The sequence below is a fragment of the Heterodontus francisci genome, chromosome 10 (genome assembly GCF_036365525.1).
Source record: "Heterodontus francisci isolate sHetFra1 chromosome 10, sHetFra1.hap1, whole genome shotgun sequence".
NCBI classification, from domain to species: Eukaryota; Metazoa; Chordata; class Chondrichthyes; order Heterodontiformes; family Heterodontidae; genus Heterodontus; species Heterodontus francisci.
In genome coordinates, this window is record NC_090380.1 from 104,283,749 (window position 1) to 104,304,527 (window position 20,779).

General features: G+C 45.7%; 1 protein-coding gene across 2 annotated transcripts in view; it reads left to right on the forward strand.

Annotated features, from left to right (window-relative positions):
* Positions 1–20,779, forward strand: part of LOC137374695 (interferon-induced GTP-binding protein Mx-like) — a 57,845-nt gene that overhangs the window by 24,132 nt on the left and 12,934 nt on the right. For both annotated transcript variants that reach the window (XM_068041204.1, XM_068041205.1), the window contains exons 7-10: positions 800–878; positions 2,054–2,176; positions 4,543–4,687; positions 19,301–19,459. In XM_068041204.1, coding sequence (XP_067897305.1) covers positions 800–878; positions 2,054–2,176; positions 4,543–4,687; positions 19,301–19,459 — 506 coding nt within the window. The remainder of the gene's footprint in view (positions 1–799; positions 879–2,053; positions 2,177–4,542; positions 4,688–19,300; positions 19,460–20,779) is intronic.

The window sequence follows — 20,779 nt, forward strand, 5'->3', positions numbered from 1 at the left end:
TCCACTTGCCTGGATGGGTGCAGCTCCAACAAAACTCAAGAATCTTGACACAATCCAGGACAAAGAAGCCCGCTTGATTGGCACCCCATCCACCACCTTCAACATTCCTACACTCCACCAGAGATGTACAGTGGCAGCAGTGTGTACCATATACAAGATGCACTGCAGCAATTCACTAAGGCTCCTTAGACAGCACCTTCCAAACCACGACTTCTACCACCTAGAAGGACAAAGGCAGCAGATGCATGTGAACACCATCACCTGCAAGTTCCCCTCCAAGCCACACACCATCCTGACTTGGAACTATATTGCCGTTCCTTCACTGTTGCTGGATCAAAATCCTAGAACTCCCTTCCTAACAGCACTGTGGGTGTACCTAGCCCACATGGACTGCAGCGGTTCAAGAAGGCAGCTAGGGATAGGCAATAAATGCTGGCCTAGCCAGCGATGCCCACATCCCGTGAAAGAATAATGAAATAAAAGGAAGGAGAGTTTATTCGCACAATTTCCTCTCTGTACAAAATTCATCTCAACCATGCTTTTAGGAAAGATTCAGAATACTGGCAAACATTTGAGAGGAAAGGTCACCTGTTCACTCTCTTGGTCCTGATGTTGCATATTACAACAAGAACTTGCATCTTATAGCGCCTTTGGACGTAGTAAAACATTCGTAGGAGAGTTATCAGACAAAACGTGAGAGGACAGCTTAATGAAGAGAAGGGGAAATAAAACCAGGGTGCAAAAGAAATGTCACTTTATGTTCAAATTTTTATTAGTATGTGCCTTTCTGTCTCCATAGGCCACTGCTGGACAAAGGTTTTGCTTCCTTTACACATCTGTCTAACAAACTCACCAGTGAGCTCATTCGCCAAATCACGGTTAGTCACAACATTTATTTTGTTTGGTAAAGGCCCTTTAACTTTCCATTGAATAAAATAGGATGGGATGGGACAAGATCCAGATTTTTTTTCTAAGTACTCAGTGGCACAAGTAGTGCTTGCTATCGGATGACGGTTAGATGTTAACTCCTGTTAAAAGTGATAAAGGATTGCAATGATGTAGAGACCAAAGAAACTATTTTCTCTGGTGGAGGAATCCAGAACAAGATCCAGATCACATCTGAAAATTAGAGGTAAGCCCTTACAGGAGTGAAATCAAGGGAGATGCTGTTGAAGTGGTAATGTCACTGAACTAGTAATCCTGAGGCCCAGACGAATGCCCTGGGGACATGGGTTTAAAAGCTGGTGGAATTTAAATTCAATTAATTGATAAAAATCTGGAATTGAAAGCTAATCTCAGTAAATGGTGCCCTGAAACTATCATCGATTGTTGTAAAAACCCATTTGGTTCACGAATGTCCTTTAGAGAAGGAAATCTGCTGTCCTTACCTGGTCTGGCCTACATGTGATTCTAGACCCAAAGCAATGTGGTTGATCCTGAACTGCCCTCCGAAGTGGCCTAGCAAGCCACTCAGTTGGGGTGGGCAACAAATTCTGCCCTTGTCAGTGATGCCCACATCCCATGAGAAAGAAAAGCCCCTTTTTCCTCAAAGTGGATAACTAGAACCCACTCCCCGAAAAGGCTGATGAGGCTAAGACAATTGAAATTTTCATGGCTGAAAATGACAGATTATGGGTAGGAAATGGAGCAAAGGCTGGCAAATTCCTGTGAACTCCTTGATACATACCCCAAGAAAGGAGAATGCCCTTCGGGAATAGAGAGGGAAGGGGAGCATAGTCAGATCTCCACCACAAGAGTGGTGGAAGCAAAGATAATAAATTACACCAAAAGGAAATTAGATAGCCACTTGAAAGAAATAGACTTGCAAGGCTACAGGGATCGAGCAGGGGAGAGAGGCTGAATGAATAGCGACGTGGAGAGCTGCATGGACATGATGGGCTGATTGGCCTCTTTCTGTGCTGTAAGTGACTCTGTGAGTCTCAGTGGATCACTGTGAATTTTGTTGACTGCATGAAATGACATTTAATTGTAAGTTGCTATATTGTGATTATTTCTGTGCGCAATGTTTTTGAATTCATTTTGCTTTGTACAGAACTGGCTGCCAATCATAGAAGAAGCTCTTCGGGACAAAATCATTGACATCACAAATCAGTTGGAGGAACTGGGCAGCAATATTCCAGAGGAAGCTGAGGCAAAAAAACTCTTCCTGAACAGCGTAAGTTAAGATGAGCATCCTTGTAGATTTTTTATTGGCTGACAGAGACACAGGCCCCGATTTTAATGTGCCCCCCCCGACGGATAACAGATGGTGGGGTGGGTCAGGCGCAATAAAAATGAAAACTGCCTTATCGCCTTTGATCCTGCTGCCTTCCCACCATGTCCCAATTTTAATGGGACAGCAACCCCAAGCTGGCGGGGTCTTGTTTAAAAATGCAGCCTGGGAACCAATGACGCCAAAGGGACCTGATCTGCTATTTTAGACTGAGTCCTGAGGGAGGGGAGGGAGGATGGGGGGGATGCAGGAGTGTCGACTTCCACGTCGGACCAGGCCCCTCATGGGCGGATGATGCTCAAGCAAGTAAGTGTTTATATTTTATTTTGAGGTGTTCTTGTGGCCTAGAAGAAGCAGGAGTGCTCTTAGGGCTCCACAATGAAGCCTCGGACCTCTGTCCACCCCAGGCCTCCCAGACGCTACCTGATTCCAGAGCACCCTCATTACCACTTACTGATCCCACAGGTTCCCGGCTGCAGCCTCTTGCCTTAATGAATTCCTGCTCCCACCATTGAGTCTGGCCATGTTTGGATGGGAGTCAGAGAAAATTTATTGTCATCCTGGGACTCCCAAAGTTCACCGCCCAATTCTGAGCTTGCACGCACTGTACCTAACTTGCCATTTTTATAACCAACACCACGATCCCTTTTACAATATACTTGCACATACTGGGACACGATAGTCATTTCAATAGGCTGAGCTTGCATTGTACAAGAGGGTAGACTTTATGTGTCCCTGCTTTTGGCACAGAAACTCACCTATTGGCAATTCAGGTACAACAGAGGGCAGTATCTCTATCAGGATTTTCCATGCACAAATTCCCACAATCCACTCAGCATACAAAGCTCCATGCCCGAAACACAAGTTCATAAAGTCAACCCTGTGCTTAACTCAGCCTACTGAATTTTTCTCTGAGTGAGATGGTGATGAGTTTGAATCCCATTATGTTTGAGCTTTGAATGTTTTTTTATAATGTTATCTCTTTTTTCTACTTCCAGTCTCCTTTACCAAGGCATCCACCATTCTTAAATGAGTTGATTGCTTCACTGCCACCCAGTGCATGAAGTTGGGATTCACATCCAGATTTCACACAACAAATTTAAAATCAATTGATTGATGGTCATGTAATGTTATTCTCTTATGTACCCTCAGCTGCTTTTCCATTAATTTATTTATTCGCTGCTGCCAGTTGCTGCATTAATGTCACTATCTATCTGTGCCTTATCCTCCTGTGAATTTAATTTACCAATGGCCACTTCTCCATTTATTTATTAATTTCCTCCTGCCCTCTATTCTTTGAATTTATTGATGCAGTAGTGGCCACGCCACAATGAATTAATTAATTCACCCATGCCTCCTTGCTTGCATTGTGATGTTCATCAGTGTCAGTGCATCCGTACATCTCAATTTGTGCTGGTTTGTCTACATTGAGTGCTCCCACTGTGATGACATTGCATCCAATAAACCCACCAACCTAGAAATTGAATTGCCCCTGAATTGGTGGCAAATTAGCTCACTCGGTGTGTTTGTTAATTACCAGTTAGCTACGGGTGCCAGCCATGGCCCCAGAAACAACTCGCCAGTTATGCAGGGGGTGGGCAACAAGATTCAAAGGCTAGGTTGGCAGTCAAGGACCTAAGGTGAGCGCAGGATCAGGAACAGGTAGTCTTGACAACTCTAGCTGGATGTATTCCTGAAAGGTTCATCATATGGTTTCCTCCCTCCAACTTCCCTGAACCCCCATGCTTCCCCCATTGGGCACCCATGTCCATTCTCACAGCATAATGGCCAATTGGAAAACAAATTGCCTCTCCATTATTCAATTGGACGATTGTTAACTGTCAAACAGCCTTTTCTTTCCCATCACCAAAGTTTTTCAAACGAATAAAATAGTGTTGCAAGAAAATTTTTTCAACACCCCTATAATTTTTTATTACCAGTGTCCTGGAAATTAATTTCCAAGTCCTGGAGACTCCAGGGCAATCCTGGAGGGTTGGCAACCCTCAAGAGTGAGCAAACAGTGACCAACAGTGGCATGCGGTCTTAACAGAGTCAGGAAGAGCACTGGAAGGACCGCTGCTTAGGCCACATGTAAACCGAGGATTAGCAACCCAATTTCTGCTTTGGGTCAGGCGTTGTAAAGCAGGTGTTTTTAGCATATACAAGGCCCTAGCATTCATTTTATATGTATGGTCAGTACATCTGTGTTAAGGTGCCATAATTTAGATGTTCCCAGTTTCTGTTCCCCATCTTAATAGAACACTGTAACTGTTGCAAAAAGAAACTACCATTTGCTAATTTGATTGCAGAAAATACTAACTTACTGTGAAGAGCTCAATAATTTAGTAATGGGAGATTACAAGAAGGAATATGATGATGACAAGAAGATATGTGACTTTTCTCGGAAGTTGTTTTCAGTGTGGTACAACAAGATGGAGATGGAGAAAGTAAGGCGTAAGTATTACATTATTTTGTTTCGTATTTGTTCCATGGTTAAATATATTTTTCATTCTGTTCTTTCAAACCACATTCCAGGGGAAGTGCTTGGCTGTTTTATTTGGAGCCTATTCCAAACCCTGTATTCTGGATCAGAAAATTGCTTTGGACTCCTCATTATGGCACAATCGGTAAAGTCAAAATCCTAAAGATCCCAGATTAGATTCTCAAACCATGCGGAGTTGACTAATCTCAACAGCTGGAGCATGACAATTGGCTTCCACCCCTCCTGGGAGGTCTTGGGATTTTATTTTGCTATCTTTTTACTCTATGGGGTAATCAATCGATCAAGCAAGTAAGATCTGTTATTGAAATTAAAATTCAACAAGTTTTACAGGTAGAAATTCATTCAACCTAAAGTAGAAGTACAATGCGAAACTCAGAATGGACAATACTTCTGCTTCAGGAGACTAAAAGATTAATAATCCATTGATATACTGCATGGGGCACTTCTGGTTGGCCTACTGGACTATCATTTCCTTTCACTTTAGAATGGCTGCTCTTATATCATTCTTGCTAACAAAAGCAAGATTGCCAGTAACTTTCCATTCTCTCTCTCCCAAGGCAGGGTGCTGAAGCCCACAGGAAAGTTGCATCCTTGGTATTTACAACTGTTTCCTACACTTTCTCAATGTCTCCACACGTATAGCCTTCCAGACAGCCTGCATAACACTTCAAATTTGGTCAGCCTTCCCAACATGCCTTCATGAACAGTCAGTTTAACAGTTCCTTGAACCAAACTCAGCTCCTTTACCAGTTCATTAATCCAGGGTTCTAGTTAATCCTTTAGTTTCCTTAAAATTAGCACTGAAAAGTCCAAAGTCCTCAGTAATGGGTTAGCTTTCTTACCTGTAGACTTGACTATTCAAACACACTCCTGGTCAGACTCCCAAGCACTTCTGGTCAGGCGCCTATATAACTTGAGCTCATCCAAAACTCTGCTGCATGTGTCCTAACCAATCACCTCTGTGCTTGCTGAGCTGTATTGACTCCCAGATGAGCAATGCCTCGCTTTTAAAATTCTTATCTTTGTCTCCATGACCTCACCCCTCCCTATCGATATAATCTCCTCCAGCTCCACAACCCTCCGAGATCTTTGCACTCCTCCAATCTGACCTCTTGAGCATCCCCAACCTGTTAAAGAGGGTGGCCTGTGGCCGAGATGCAACCATGCAAGTATCAGAATGAGGTGATGCTTAACCTCTTTTGCCAGCGGCTTTATGGTGCCTTCCCCCACCACCCCCCCACCCCCCCCCCCCCCCCCCGCCCCGTGTCCTGCTTCCTCCTGTGTAGCCCACTTGCTATCCCCAAAAAGGAGAGAGGTGTGGAGCACTCATTTTGGGGATGCGTCTGGCAGACAGAGGAAACAAAGGTTAGAAAATATGAAAAAGAGTTTGGCAGTGCTCAAGGGTATCTATTTCAATGCAAGGAGTATAGTAAGTGAAGCAGATGAGCTGAGGGCACAGATAGAGACATGGCAGTATGGTATCATAGCTATTACAGAAACATGGCTTAAGGAGGGACAGGGACGGCAGCTCAATGTTCGTGGTTACAGGGTTTTCAGACACAACAGGGAGGGGGATAAGAAAGGAGGGGAGAGGCAATTCTGGTCAAAGAAACTATTATAGCTGTGAGGAGGGACGATGTGTTGGAAGGATCATCAAATGAGGCCATATGGATTGAACTAAGGAACATAAAAAGGGGTAATCACACTGCTGTGAGTGTACTATAGACCCCCAACCAGTCAGAGGGAGATAGAAGAGCAGATATGTAGATAAATCTCTGAGAAGTGTAAGAACAATAGGGCAGTAATAGTGGGGGATTTTAACTACCCCAATATTAACTGGGATAGTTTAGTGTGAAAGGAATTGAGGGAGCAGAATTCTTGAGGTGCATTCAGGAAAACTTTTTTGCCCAGTATGCAGCAAATCCAAACAAGAGAGGGCACAGTTTTAGACTTAGTTTTAGGAATTGAAGATGGCAGGTGGAAGGAGTGGCAGTGGGTGAGCACTTTGGTGGTAGTGATCCGAATTCAGTCAGTTTTAACATAATTATGGAACAGGAGTAAGAGTTCTCAATTGGGGCAAGGCCAATTTTACCAGGCTGAGGAGTGATTTAGCAAAAGTGGACTGGAAACAGCTGCTTGAAGGTAAATCAGTGTCAGAACAGTGGGAGGCATTCAAAAGGGAGATTCACGGGTTTCAGGGTAAACATGTTCCCACTAAGGAAAAGGGTGAGGCAGCCAAATCTAAAGCCCCATGGATGTCAAGGAGCCTACAGGGTAAGATAAGACAGAAAAGGAAAGTTTATGTCCGACACAGAGAACTCAATACTACAGAAAGCTGGGAGGAGTATAGAAAGTGGAGGGATTAAAGCAAAGAGAGAGCATGAAAGAATATTGGCAAGCAAAATCAACGTGAACCCAAAGATATTTTATCAATACATTAAGTGTAAAAGGATAAAAGAGTAAAAGTGTTTCAATGTGAGAAGTATAACCGGTAAAGCAGATGAATGTTTCAATGCGAGAAGTATAACAGGTAAGGCAGATGAACTTAGAGCTTGGATTAGAACTTGGAACTATGATGTTGTTGCTATTACAGAGACTTGGTTGTGGGAAGGACAGGATTGGCAGCTAAATGTTCCAGGATTTAAAAGCTTCAGGCGGGATAGAGGGGGATGTAAAAGGGGTGGGGGAGTTGCATTACTGGTTAAGGAGAATATCACAGCTGTACTGCGGGAGGACACCTCGGAGGGGTTATGCAGCGAGGCAATATGGGTGGTGCTCAGGAATAGGAAAGGTGCAGTCAACATGTTGGGGGTTTACTACAGGCCTCCCAAAAGCCAGCGGGAGGTAGAGGAGCAGATATGTAGACAGATTTTGGAAAGATGTAAAGGTAACAGGGTTGTAGTGGTGGGTGATTTGAACTTCCCCTATATTGACTGGGACTCACTTAGTGTTAGGGGCTTGGATGGGGCAGAATTTGTAAGGAGCATCCAGGAGGGCTTCTTGAAACAATATGTAGATAGGCCAACTAGGGATAGGGCCGTACTGGACCTGGTATTGGGGAATGAGCCCGGCCAGGTGGTCAAAGTTTCAGTAGGGGAGCATTTCGGGAACAGTGACCATAATTCCATAAGTTTTAAGGTACTTGTGGATAAGGATAAGAGTAGTCCTCGAGGTGGCCAACATCCCTAGTATATACACCCTACTAAGCCAGCGGCGCCTGAGATGGCTTGGCCATGTGAACCGCATGGAAGATGGCAGGATCCCTAAGGACACATTGAACAGCGAGCTCGTCACTGATACCAGACCCATCGGCCGTCCATGTCTCCACTTTAAAGACGTCTGCAAACGCGACATGAGGTCCTGTGACATTGATCACAAGTCGTGGGAGTCAGTTGCCAGCGATCACCAGAGCTGGCAGGCAACCATAAAGGTGGGGCTAAAGCATGGCGAGTCGAAGAGACTTAGCAGTTGGCAGGAAAAAAGACAGAAGCGCAAGGAGAGAGCCAACTGTGTAACAGCCCTGATAACCAATTTTATCTGCAGCACCTGTGGAAGAGTCTGTCACTCTAGAATTGGCCTTTATAGCCACTCCAGGCGCTGCTTCACAAACCACCTCCAGGCGCTACCCCATTGTCTCTCGAGACAAGGAGGCCAAAGTAAAAGTAAGTCCTCGGGTGAAGGTGCTAATTTGGGGGAAGGCTAATTATAACAATATTAGGCAGGAACTGAAGAATTTAGATTGGGGATGGCTGTTTGAGGGTAAATCAACATCTGACATGTGGGAGTCTTTCAAACGTCAGTTGATTAGAATCCAGGACCAGCATGTTCCTGTGAGGAAGAAGGATAAGTTTGGCAAGTTTCAGGAACCTTGGTTGGGGGGGATTATGTGAGCCTAGTCAAAAAGAAAAAGGAAGCATTCGTAAGGGCTGGACGGCTAGGAACAGACGATTCCCTTGAGGGATATAAAAACAGTAGGAAGGAACTTAAGCAAGGAGTCAGGAGGGCTACTTGCTATCCCCAAAAAGGAGAGAGGTGTGGAGCACTCATTTTGGGGATGCGTCTGGCAGACAGAGGAAACAAAGGTTAGAAAATATGAAAAAGAGTTTGGCAGTGCTCAAGGGTATCTATTTCAATGCAAGGAGTATAGTAAGTGAAGCAGATGAGCTGAGGGCACAGATAGAGACATGGCAGTATGGTATCATAGCTATTACAGAAACATGGCTTAAGGAGGGACAGGGACGGCAGCTCAATGTTCGTGGTTACAGGGTTTTCAGACACAACAGGGAGGGGGATAAGAAAGGAGGGGAGAGGCAATTCTGGTCAAAGAAACTATTATAGCTGTGAGGAGGGACGATGTGTTGGAAGGATCATCAAATGAGGCCATATGGATTGAACTAAGGAACATAAAAAGGGGTAATCACACTGCTGTGAGTGTACTATAGACCCCCAACCAGTCAGAGGGAGATAGAAGAGCAGATATGTAGATAAATCTCTGAGAAGTGTAAGAACAATAGGGCAGTAATAGTGGGGGATTTTAACTACCCCAATATTAACTGGGATAGTTTAGTGTGAAAGGAATTGAGGGAGCAGAATTCTTGAGGTGCATTCAGGAAAACTTTTTTGCCCAGTATGCAGCAAATCCAAACAAGAGAGGGCACAGTTTTAGACTTAGTTTTAGGAATTGAAGATGGCAGGTGGAAGGAGTGGCAGTGGGTGAGCACTTTGGTGGTAGTGATCCGAATTCAGTCAGTTTTAACATAATTATGGAACAGGAGTAAGAGTTCTCAATTGGGGCAAGGCCAATTTTACCAGGCTGAGGAGTGATTTAGCAAAAGTGGACTGGAAACAGCTGCTTGAAGGTAAATCAGTGTCAGAACAGTGGGAGGCATTCAAAAGGGAGATTCACGGGTTTCAGGGTAAACATGTTCCCACAAAGGAAAAGGGTGAGGCAGCCAAATCTAGAGCCCCATGGATGTCAAGGAGCCTACAGGGTAAGATAAGGCAGAAAAGGAAAGCTTACGTCTGACAACGAGAACTCAATACCACAGAAAGCCAAGAGGAGTATAGAAAGTGGAGGGATTAAAGCAAAGAGAGAGCATGAAAGAATATTGGCAAGCAAAATCAACGTGAACCCAAAGATATTTTATCAATACATTAAGTGTAAAAGGATAAAAGAGTAAAAGTGTTTCAATGTGAGAAGTATAACCGGTAAAGCAGATGAATGTTTCAATGCGAGAAGTATAACAGGTAAGGCAGATGAACTTAGAGCTTGGATTAGAACTTGGAACTATGATGTTGTTGCTATTACAGAGACTTGGTTGTGGGAAGGACAGGATTGGCAGCTAAATGTTCCAGGATTTAAAAGCTTCAGGCGGGATAGAGGGGGATGTAAAAGGGGTGGGGGAGTTGCATTACTGGTTAAGGAGAATATCACAGCTGTACTGCGGGAGGACACCTCGGAGGGGTTATGCAGCGAGGCAATATGGGTGGTGCTCAGGAATAGGAAAGGTGCAGTCAACATGTTGGGGGTTTACTACAGGCCTCCCAAAAGCCAGCGGGAGGTAGAGGAGCAGATATGTAGACAGATTTTGGAAAGATGTAAAGGTAACAGGGTTGTAGTGGTGGGTGATTTGAACTTCCCCTATATTGACTGGGACTCACTTAGTGTTAGGGGCTTGGATGGGGCAGAATTTGTAAGGAGCATCCAGGAGGGCTTCTTGAAACAATATGTAGATAGGCCAACTAGGGATAGGGCCGTACTGGACCTGGTATTGGGGAATGAGCCCGGCCAGGTGGTCAAAGTTTCAGTAGGGGAGCATTTCGGGAACAGTGACCATAATTCCATAAGTTTTAAGGTACTTGTGGATAAGGATAAGAGTAGTCCTCGAGGTGGCCAACATCCCTAGCATATACACCCTACTAAGCCAGCGGCGCCTGAGATGGCTTGGCCATGTGAACCGCATGGAAGATGGCAGGATCCCTAAGGACACATTGAACAGCGAGCTCGTCACTGATACCAGACCCATCGGCCGTCCATGTCTCCACTTTAAAGACGTCTGCAAACGCGACATGAGGTCCTGTGACATTGATCACAAGTCGTGGGAGTCAGTTGCCAGCGATCACCAGAGCTGGCAGGCAACCATAAAGGTGGGGCTAAAGCATGGCGAGTCGAAGAGACTTAGCAGTTGGCAGGAAAAAAGACAGAAGCGCAAGGAGAGAGCCAACTGTGTAACAGCCCTGATAACCAATTTTATCTGCAGCACCTGTGGAAGAGTCTGTCACTCTAGAATTGGCCTTTATAGCCACTCCAGGCGCTGCTTCACAAACCACCTCCAGGCGCTACCCCATTGTCTCTCGAGACAAGGAGGCCAAAGTAAAAGTAAGTCCTCGGGTGAAGGTGCTAATTTGGGGGAAGGCTAATTATAACAATATTAGGCAGGAACTGAAGAATTTAGATTGGGGATGGCTGTTTGAGGGTAAATCAACATCTGACATGTGGGAGTCTTTCAAACGTCAGTTGATTAGAATCCAGGACCAGCATGTTCCTGTGAGGAAGAAGGATAAGTTTGGCAAGTTTCAGGAATCTTGGTTGGGGGGGATTATGTGAGCCTAGTCAAAAAGAAAAAGGAAGCATTCGTAAGGGCTGGACGGCTAGGAACAGACGATTCCCTTGAGGGATATAAAAACAGTAGGAAGGAACTTAAGCAAGGAGTCAGGAGGGCTACTTGCTATCCCCAAAAAGGAGAGAGGTGTGGAGCACTCATTTTGGGGATGCGTCTGGCAGACAGAGGAAACAAAGGTTAGAAAATATGAAAAAGAGTTTGGCAGTGCTCAAGGGTATCTATTTCAATGCAAGGAGTATAGTAAGTGAAGCAGATGAGCTGAGGGCACAGATAGAGACATGGCAGTATGGTATCATAGCTATTACAGAAACATGGCTTAAGGAGGGACAGGGACGGCAGCTCAATGTTCGTGGTTACAGGGTTTTCAGACACAACAGGGAGGGGGATAAGAAAGGAGGGGAGAGGCAATTCTGGTCAAAGAAACTATTATAGCTGTGAGGAGGGACGATGTGTTGGAAGGATCATCAAATGAGGCCATATGGATTGAACTAAGGAACATAAAAAGGGGTAATCACACTGCTGTGAGTGTACTATAGACCCCCAACCAGTCAGAGGGAGATAGAAGAGCAGATATGTAGATAAATCTCTGAGAAGTGTAAGAACAATAGGGCAGTAATAGTGGGGGATTTTAACTACCCCAATATTAACTGGGATAGTTTAGTGTGAAAGGAATTGAGGGAGCAGAATTCTTGAGGTGCATTCAGGAAAACTTTTTTGCCCAGTATGCAGCAAATCCAAACAAGAGAGGGCACAGTTTTAGACTTAGTTTTAGGAATTGAAGATGGCAGGTGGAAGGAGTGGCAGTGGGTGAGCACTTTGGTGGTAGTGATCCGAATTCAGTCAGTTTTAACATAATTATGGAACAGGAGTAAGAGTTCTCAATTGGGGCAAGGCCAATTTTACCAGGCTGAGGAGTGATTTAGCAAAAGTGGACTGGAAACAGCTGCTTGAAGGTAAATCAGTGTCAGAACAGTGGGAGGCATTCAAAAGGGAGATTCACGGGTTTCAGGGTAAACATGTTCCCACAAAGGAAAAGGGTGAGGCAGCCAAATCTAGAGCCCCATGGATGTCAAGGAGCCTACAGGGTAAGATAAGGCAGAAAAGGAAAGCTTACGTCTGACAACGAGAACTCAATACCACAGAAAGCCAAGAGGAGTATAGAAAGTGGAGGGATTAAAGCAAAGAGAGAGCATGAAAGAATATTGGCAAGCAAAATCAACGTGAACCCAAAGATATTTTATCAATACATTAAGTGTAAAAGGATAAAAGAGTAAAAGTGTTTCAATGTGAGAAGTATAACCGGTAAAGCAGATGAATGTTTCAATGCGAGAAGTATAACAGGTAAGGCAGATGAACTTAGAGCTTGGATTAGAACTTGGAACTATGATGTTGTTGCTATTACAGAGACTTGGTTGTGGGAAGGACAGGATTGGCAGCTAAATGTTCCAGGATTTAAAAGCTTCAGGCGGGATAGAGGGGGATGTAAAAGGGGTGGGGGAGTTGCATTACTGGTTAAGGAGAATATCACAGCTGTACTGCGGGAGGACACCTCGGAGGGGTTATGCAGCGAGGCAATATGGGTGGTGCTCAGGAATAGGAAAGGTGCAGTCAACATGTTGGGGGTTTACTACAGGCCTCCCAAAAGCCAGCGGGAGGTAGAGGAGCAGATATGTAGACAGATTTTGGAAAGATGTAAAGGTAACAGGGTTGTAGTGGTGGGTGATTTGAACTTCCCCTATATTGACTGGGACTCACTTAGTGTTAGGGGCTTGGATGGGGCAGAATTTGTAAGGAGCATCCAGGAGGGCTTCTTGAAACAATATGTAGATAGGCCAACTAGGGATAGGGCCGTACTGGACCTGGTATTGGGGAATGAGCCCGGCCAGGTGGTCAAAGTTTCAGTAGGGGAGCATTTCGGGAACAGTGACCATAATTCCATAAGTTTTAAGGTACTTGTGGATAAGGATAAGAGTAGTCCTCGAGGTGGCCAACATCCCTAGCATATACACCCTACTAAGCCAGCGGCGCCTGAGATGGCTTGGCCATGTGAACCGCATGGAAGATGGCAGGATCCCTAAGGACACATTGAACAGCGAGCTCGTCACTGATACCAGACCCATCGGCCGTCCATGTCTCCACTTTAAAGACGTCTGCAAACGCGACATGAGGTCCTGTGACATTGATCACAAGTCGTGGGAGTCAGTTGCCAGCGATCACCAGAGCTGGCAGGCAACCATAAAGGCGGGGCTAAAGCATGGCGAGTCGAAGAGACTTAGCAGTTGGCAGGAAAAAAGACAGAAGCGCAAGGAGAGAGCCAACTGTGTAACAGCCCTGATAACCAATTTTATCTGCAGCACCTGTGGAAGAGTCTGTCACTCTAGAATTGGCCTTTATAGCCACTCCAGGCGCTGCTTCACAAACCACCTCCAGGCGCTACCCCATTGTCTCTCGAGACAAGGAGGCCAAAGTAAAAGTAAGTCCTCGGGTGAAGGTGCTAATTTGGGGGAAGGCTAATTATAACAATATTAGGCAGGAACTGAAGAATTTAGATTGGGGATGGCTGTTTGAGGGTAAATCAACATCTGACATGTGGGAGTCTTTCAAACGTCAGTTGATTAGAATCCAGGACCAGCATGTTCCTGTGAGGAAGAAGGATAAGTTTGGCAAGTTTCAGGAACCTTGGTTGGGGGGGATTATGTGAGCCTAGTCAAAAAGAAAAAGGAAGCATTCGTAAGGGCTGGACGGCTAGGAACAGACGATTCCCTTGAGGGATATAAAAACAGTAGGAAGGAACTTAAGCAAGGAGTCAGGAGGGCTAAAAGGGGTCATGAAAAGTCATTGGCAAACAGGATTAAGGAAAATCCCAAGGCTTTTTATACATATATAAAGAGCAAGAGGGTAACCAGGGAAAGGGTTGGCCCACTCAAGGATAGAGGAGGGAATCTATGTGTGGAGCCAGAGGAAATGGGTGAGGTACTAAATGAGTACTTTGCATCAGTATTCACCAAAGAGAAGGACTTGGTGGATGATGAGCCTAGGGAAGGGACTGTAGATAGTCTGGGTCATGTCGTTATCAAAATGGAGGAGGTGTTGGGCGTTTTGCAAAGCATTAAGGTAGATAAGTCCCCAGGGCCTGATGGGATCTACCCCAGAATATTGAGGGAGGCAAGGGAAGAAATTGCTGGGGCCTTGACAGAAATCTTTGTATCCTCATTGGCTACAGGTGAGGTCCCAGAGGACTGGAGAATAGCCAATGTTGTTCCTTTGTTTAAGAAGGGTAGCAATAATAATCCAGGAAATTATAGGCCGGTGAGCCTTACGTCAGTGGTAGGGAAATTATTAGAGAGGATTCTTCGGGACAGGATTTACTCCCATTTGGAAACAAATGAACTTATTAGCGAGAGGCAGCATGGTTTTGTGAAGGGGTGGTCGTGTCTCACTAACTTGATTGAGTTTTTTGAGGAAGTGACGAAGATGATTGATGAAGGAAGGGCAGTGGATGTTGTCTATATGGACTTCTGTAAAGCCTTTGACAAGGTCCCTCATGGCAGACTGGTACAAAAGGTGAAGTCACATGGGATCAGAGGTGAGCTGGCAAGATGGATACAGAACTGGCTCGGTCATAGAAGACAGAGGGTAGCAGTAGAAGGGTGCTTTTCTGAATGGAGGGCTGTGACTAGTGGTGTTCCACAGGGATCTGTGCTGGGACCTTTGCTGTTTGTAGTAGATATAAATGAGGGGAGATGAGGAAAAACTTTATCACCCTGAGGGTGGTGATGGTCTGGAACTCATTGCCTGAAAGGGTAGTTGAGGCAGAGATCCTCAACTCATTCAAAAGGATTGCACTCAAGTGCCATAAACTGCAGGGCTACGGACCAAATGCTGGAAGGTGGGATTAGAATAGGTGGATCGTTTTTCGGCCGGCACAGACACGATGGGCCAAGTGGCCTCTTTTGGTGCCTTAAACCTTCTATGATTCTATATTTGCTTCAACTACTCCCTGTGTTAGTGAGTTCCACATTCTCACCACTCTCTGGGTAAAGAAGCTGCTTCTGAATTTTCCTCTCTGATTTCTTGGTGACTATCTATATTGATAGGGAGGAAGCGGTTGAGAAGGACTCTTGTGATGACCTTCCCTGTGGAGGACAGCAGGAATACCCCTCTGTAGTTACCACAGTCGGTCTTGTCACCTTTTCTGAAGATGGTCACAATTACGGCGTCTCGGGAGTACCCTGGTATGCTCTCCTCCTTCCAGATGAGGGAGATGAGACCATGTATTTGTGTCAAGAGTGCCTCTCCGCGTATTTTCGAATTGTGGCAGGAATCCCGTCTATGCCGGCGGCCTTATTGTTCTTTAGCTGTCGGATAGCCTTCTAATCTCATGTCACACTGGGATTGTGCTGAGGTCGTGGCAGGTAGCGTGCTGTGGAATGTGGTCAAGCGCACTCGCATCAAGGACTGAGTCACAATCTTCAAAGTGCTCCTTCCAACGAGCGCTGACTGCCTCTCAGTCCTTGATCAGTGTCACTCTATTCTTTGCTCACAGTGGGGAAGATCCTTGGGTGCTGGGCCGTAAATGGCCTTGACTGAGCTGAAGAATCCACGCATGTCATGGCTGTCAGTGAGTTTCTGTACTTCCTGTGCTCTTTTACCTCACCAGTTGTTGAACCACGTCCTTCAACTGTCTGTATGTGCTTTTCTTCCCTCGAATCTTGGTGATGCTTCCAGTTCAGGAACGCCTTGCCCTTGTGATTTAGTAGCTCCTGGATCTTCTGGTTGTTCTCATCAAGCCAGTCTTCATGTTTCCTGGTCGGGAAACCAAGAGTATCTTCACAAGTGCTGATTATGGTAGCTTTGAGGGCAGACCAGGCATTGTGGATATTCTGTGGTTCCTGTACATTGAGCATCGCCAAGTTGCTTGTAAGACGCTGGCTGAGTATGTCTTTCTTCACAGAGTCCTTGAAACCATCGACATTGATTTTCCTGTGACAAAATGTAGGGAGCAGTAGCAACCTTCCTACGTGGCCTTCTTTGATCTCACAAAGGCCTTCGACTCTATCAACTGGGAGGGATTATGGAACATCCTCCTCAAATTTGGCTGCCCGGAGAAATTCGTCACCATCCTCTGCCTGCGGCACGATGACATACAAGCTGTAATCCTTGCCAACAGATCTGCACTGACCCAATCTGAGTGCAAACTGGGGTCAAGCAAGGCTGTGTCATCGCACCAATGCTCTTTTCCATATTCCTCGCTGCAACACTCCACCTCATCTCCTTGAAGCTGACTGCAGGAGTAGATCTACTCTACATGACGAGTGGCAAACGTTACCTCCAGTTCAGAACCAAGGCCACTCCAACCTCTGTCATTGAGCTGCAGTATGCTGACGATTCTTGCGTATGCGCACACTCAGAGGCCAAGCTTCAAACTCTCATCGATGCATTCACAGAAGCTTATGAAAGAATGGCCCTTAAGCTAAATATCCAGAAAACAAAGGTCCTCTATCAGCCTGCTCCCATAGCACAACATTGCTCCCGACTATCAAGATCCATGGCGAGCCACTGGACAATGTTGATCACTTCCCATACCTTGGGAGCCTCTTCTCAGCAAAGACAGACATTGATGATGAAACTCAGCATCGCCTTCAGTGTGCCAGTACAGCCTTCGGTCATCCGAGGAAAAGAGTGTTTGATGACAAAGACCTCAAACCTGGCACCAAGCTCATGGTCTACAGGACTGCAGTGTTACTTGCCCTCCTGTATGCCTCAGGAACATGAACACTGTACAGCAGACATCTCAAAGCCCTGAAGAGATATCATCAGCAGTGCCTCCGCAAGATCCTGCAAATTCAGTGGCAAGACAGGCGCTCCAATATCAGTGTCCTCTCGCAGGCCAACATCCTCCAGTATCGAGACATTGGTCATGGCTAGTCAGTTACATTGAGCAGGCCACATCATCCACATGCCTGACACAAGACTCTCAAAACAAGCTTTCTATTCCGAGCTCCGTCATGGCAAGAGGCTACTAGGAGGGCAGAGGAAATGCTACAAGGATGTCCTTAAAGCCTCCATGAAAAAATGTGACATGGGATTCATGGGAATCTCTTGCCCGAGACTGCCCAAAATGGAGAAAAAGCATCCACGACGGTGCCAGCCATTTCGAACAACATCGACATGCCCAGGCAGCGGCCAAGAGCAAACAGTGGAAGGAGCATTCGGAATTTCGAGCATCCCATTCTCTCGCCTCACGAAACACCACCTGCCCCACCTGTGGCAGAATGTGCAGATCCAGGGGACCTAAGGAACCACACCCTTGGAGTGGAAGAAAGTCATCCTCATTCCCAAGGGTCTACCTAAGAAAAATCCTGTGTTGTAGTTTCACCATGTTGCCACCTGATTTTTAGGTACGCTTGGTGCTGCTCCGGGCATGTTCTCTGCACTCTTCATTGAACCAGGGTTGATCCCATAGAATGAAGGATATGACAGGCTATGAGGCTACAGATTGTGGTGGAATACAATTCTGCTGCTGCTGATGATGACCCATAGCACCTCCTGGATGCCAGTTTGGAGCTGCTAGATCTGTTCCATATGTATCCCATTTAGCACAGTGGTAGTGCTGCACAACATAATGGAGGGTGTCCTCATTGTGAAGAGGGGGCTTTGTTTCCACAAGAACTGTGCGGAGATTATTCCTACCCATGTTGCCATGGACAGATGCATTTGCGACAGGTAGATTGGTGAGAATGAGGTCAAGTCATTTTTTCCCTCATGTTGGTTCTCTCACCACCTGCCGCAGGATCAGTCTGGCAGATATGTCCTTCAGGACTCAGCTAGCTGAGTAGTGGTAATAACTACTCTTGGTGATGGGCATTGAAGTCCCCCACTCAGAGTACATTCTGTGCCCTTGCTCCCCTCAGTGTTGCTTCCAAGTGGTGTTCAACATGGACGAGGGGGGGTAGGTGATAATTAGCAGGATGTTTCCTTGCCCGTGTTTGATCTGATGCCATGAGACTTCATGGGGGCTGAAGTCAATGTTGAGGACAACCAGAGTCATTCCTTTCTGACTGTGTACCACTGTGCCACCACCTCTGATGGGTCTGTTCTGCTGGTGGGACAGAATATATGCAGGGATGGTGATGGTGGTGTGTGGGGCATTGTCTGTAAGGTATGATTTGGTGAGTATGAGTATGTCAAGCTGTTGCTTGACCAGTCTGTGCGACAGCTGTCCCAAGTTTGGCGCAAATCCCCAAATGTTAATAAGGAGGACTTTGCAGGGTCGACAGGGCTGGGTGTTCGTTTGATATGTCCGGTGCCTAGGTCGATACTGGGTGTTCTGTCCAGTTTTATTCTTCTTCAACTTTTCTGTAGCGGTTTGATATAACTGCTAGGCCATTTTTTTTTATTCGTTTATGGGATGTGGGCATCGCTGGCTTGGCTGGCATTTATTGCCCATCCCTAATTGCCCTGAAGTCATATGTAGACCAAGTAAGGACAGCAAATTTCCTTCCCTATAGGGTATTAGTGAACCAAATGGGATTTTACAACAATCGACAATGGTTTCATGGTCATCATTAGACTAGTGTTTTTGTTTAAATTCTATATTTGTTAATTGAATTCAAATTTCACCATCTGCTGTGGTGGGATTCGAACCCATGTCCCCAGAGCATTAGTCTGGGCTCTGGATTACTAGTCTAGTGACATTACCACTGCGCCACCGTCTCCCCAGTTCAGAGGGCAATTAAGAGTCAATCACATCGTTGTAGGTCTGGAGTCACATGTAGGTCAGAGCAGGTAAGGACAGCAGATTTCCTTCTCTAAAGGACATTAGTGAAGCAGGTGGGTTTTTACAACAATCCGGTAGTTTCATAGTCAACATTACTGATACTAGCTTTTTAATTCCAGATTTATTACTTTGATTAATTTATTATTTGTGCTTGTTTTCAGTTAATGAAGAAGCACTCCCAAAGGTCAAGTACCATGATCAACACTCTCAAGGGAGAGAGTTGCCAGGATTCACAAAATACCGAATATTTGAATCTATTATCCGAGAACAGATTCAAAAGTTACTGGCACCCTCTCTTCATATGATGAAAGAACTTGCAGGTAAAATATAAGACAAATGCCGCACTGTAAGGAAAAGAAGTCACAGTTTAATCAATAGTATGTTGCATTTGAGGTCGGTGACTTATGGTTTTCATGGAAAAATGAATTAAATTTGATGCCTCTGGAGATCCCATATATTAAAAATGGACTTTAATTTATAATACCACAATGACTTGCATTCATCAAGTGCCTTTAACCTAGTTAGACAGTGCGGACCGCGACACCGACCATTCCCTGGTGTGCAGCAAAGTTAGACTCAAACCAAAGAAGCTGCATCACTCCAAGCAGAAGGGCCGCCCGCGCATCAACACGAACAGAATTTCTTATTCTGTTACATAAGTTTCTAAATTCACTTGAAAAAGCCCTTCAAAACACTGCTACAGGGGATGCAGAGACCAAGTGGGCCCTCATCAGAGATGCCATCTATGACTCAGCAATGACCACCTATGGCAAACGTGAGAAGCAGAATGCAGACTGGTTTCAATCTCACTTTGAAGAGCTGGAACCTGTCATAGCCGCTAAGTGTATTGCACTGTTGAACTACAAGAAAGCCCCCAGCGAGTTAACATCTATAGCGCTTAAAGCAGCCAGAAACGCTGCACAAAGCACAGCCAGGCAAATGACTACTGGAAACACCTATGCAGTCGTATTCAGCTGGCCTCTGACACCAGAAACATCAGAGGAATGTATGATGGCATTAAGAGAGCTTTTGGGCCAACCATCAGGAAGATCGCCCCCCTCAAATCTAAATCGGGACACAATCACTGACCAATGCAAGCAAATGGATCTCTAGGTGGAGCACTACCTAGAACTGCACTCCAGGGAAAATGCTGTCACTGAGACAGCCCTCAGGGCAGCCCAGTCTCTGCCAATCATGGATGAGCTGGACGAGCAGCCAACAAAATCTAATCTCAGTGATGCCATTGATTCTCTAGCCAGCGGAAAAGCCCCTGGGAAATACGGCATTACCCCTGAAATAATCAAGAGTGCCAAGCCTGCTATACTCTCAGCACTCCATGAACTGCTTTGCCTGTGCTGGGATGAGGGAGCAGTACCACAGGACATGCGCGATGCCAATATCATCACCCTCTATAAGAACAAGGGTGACCGCGGTGACTGCAACAACTACCATGGAAGCTCCCTGCTCAGCATAGTGGGGAAAGTCTTCACTCGAGTCGTTTTAAACAGGCTCCAGAAGCTGGCTGAGCGTGTCTACCCTGAGGCACAGTGTGGCTTTCGAGCAGAGAGATCCACCATTGACATGCTGTTCTCCCTTCGCCAGCTACAGGAGAAATGCCACGAACAATAGATGCCCCTCTA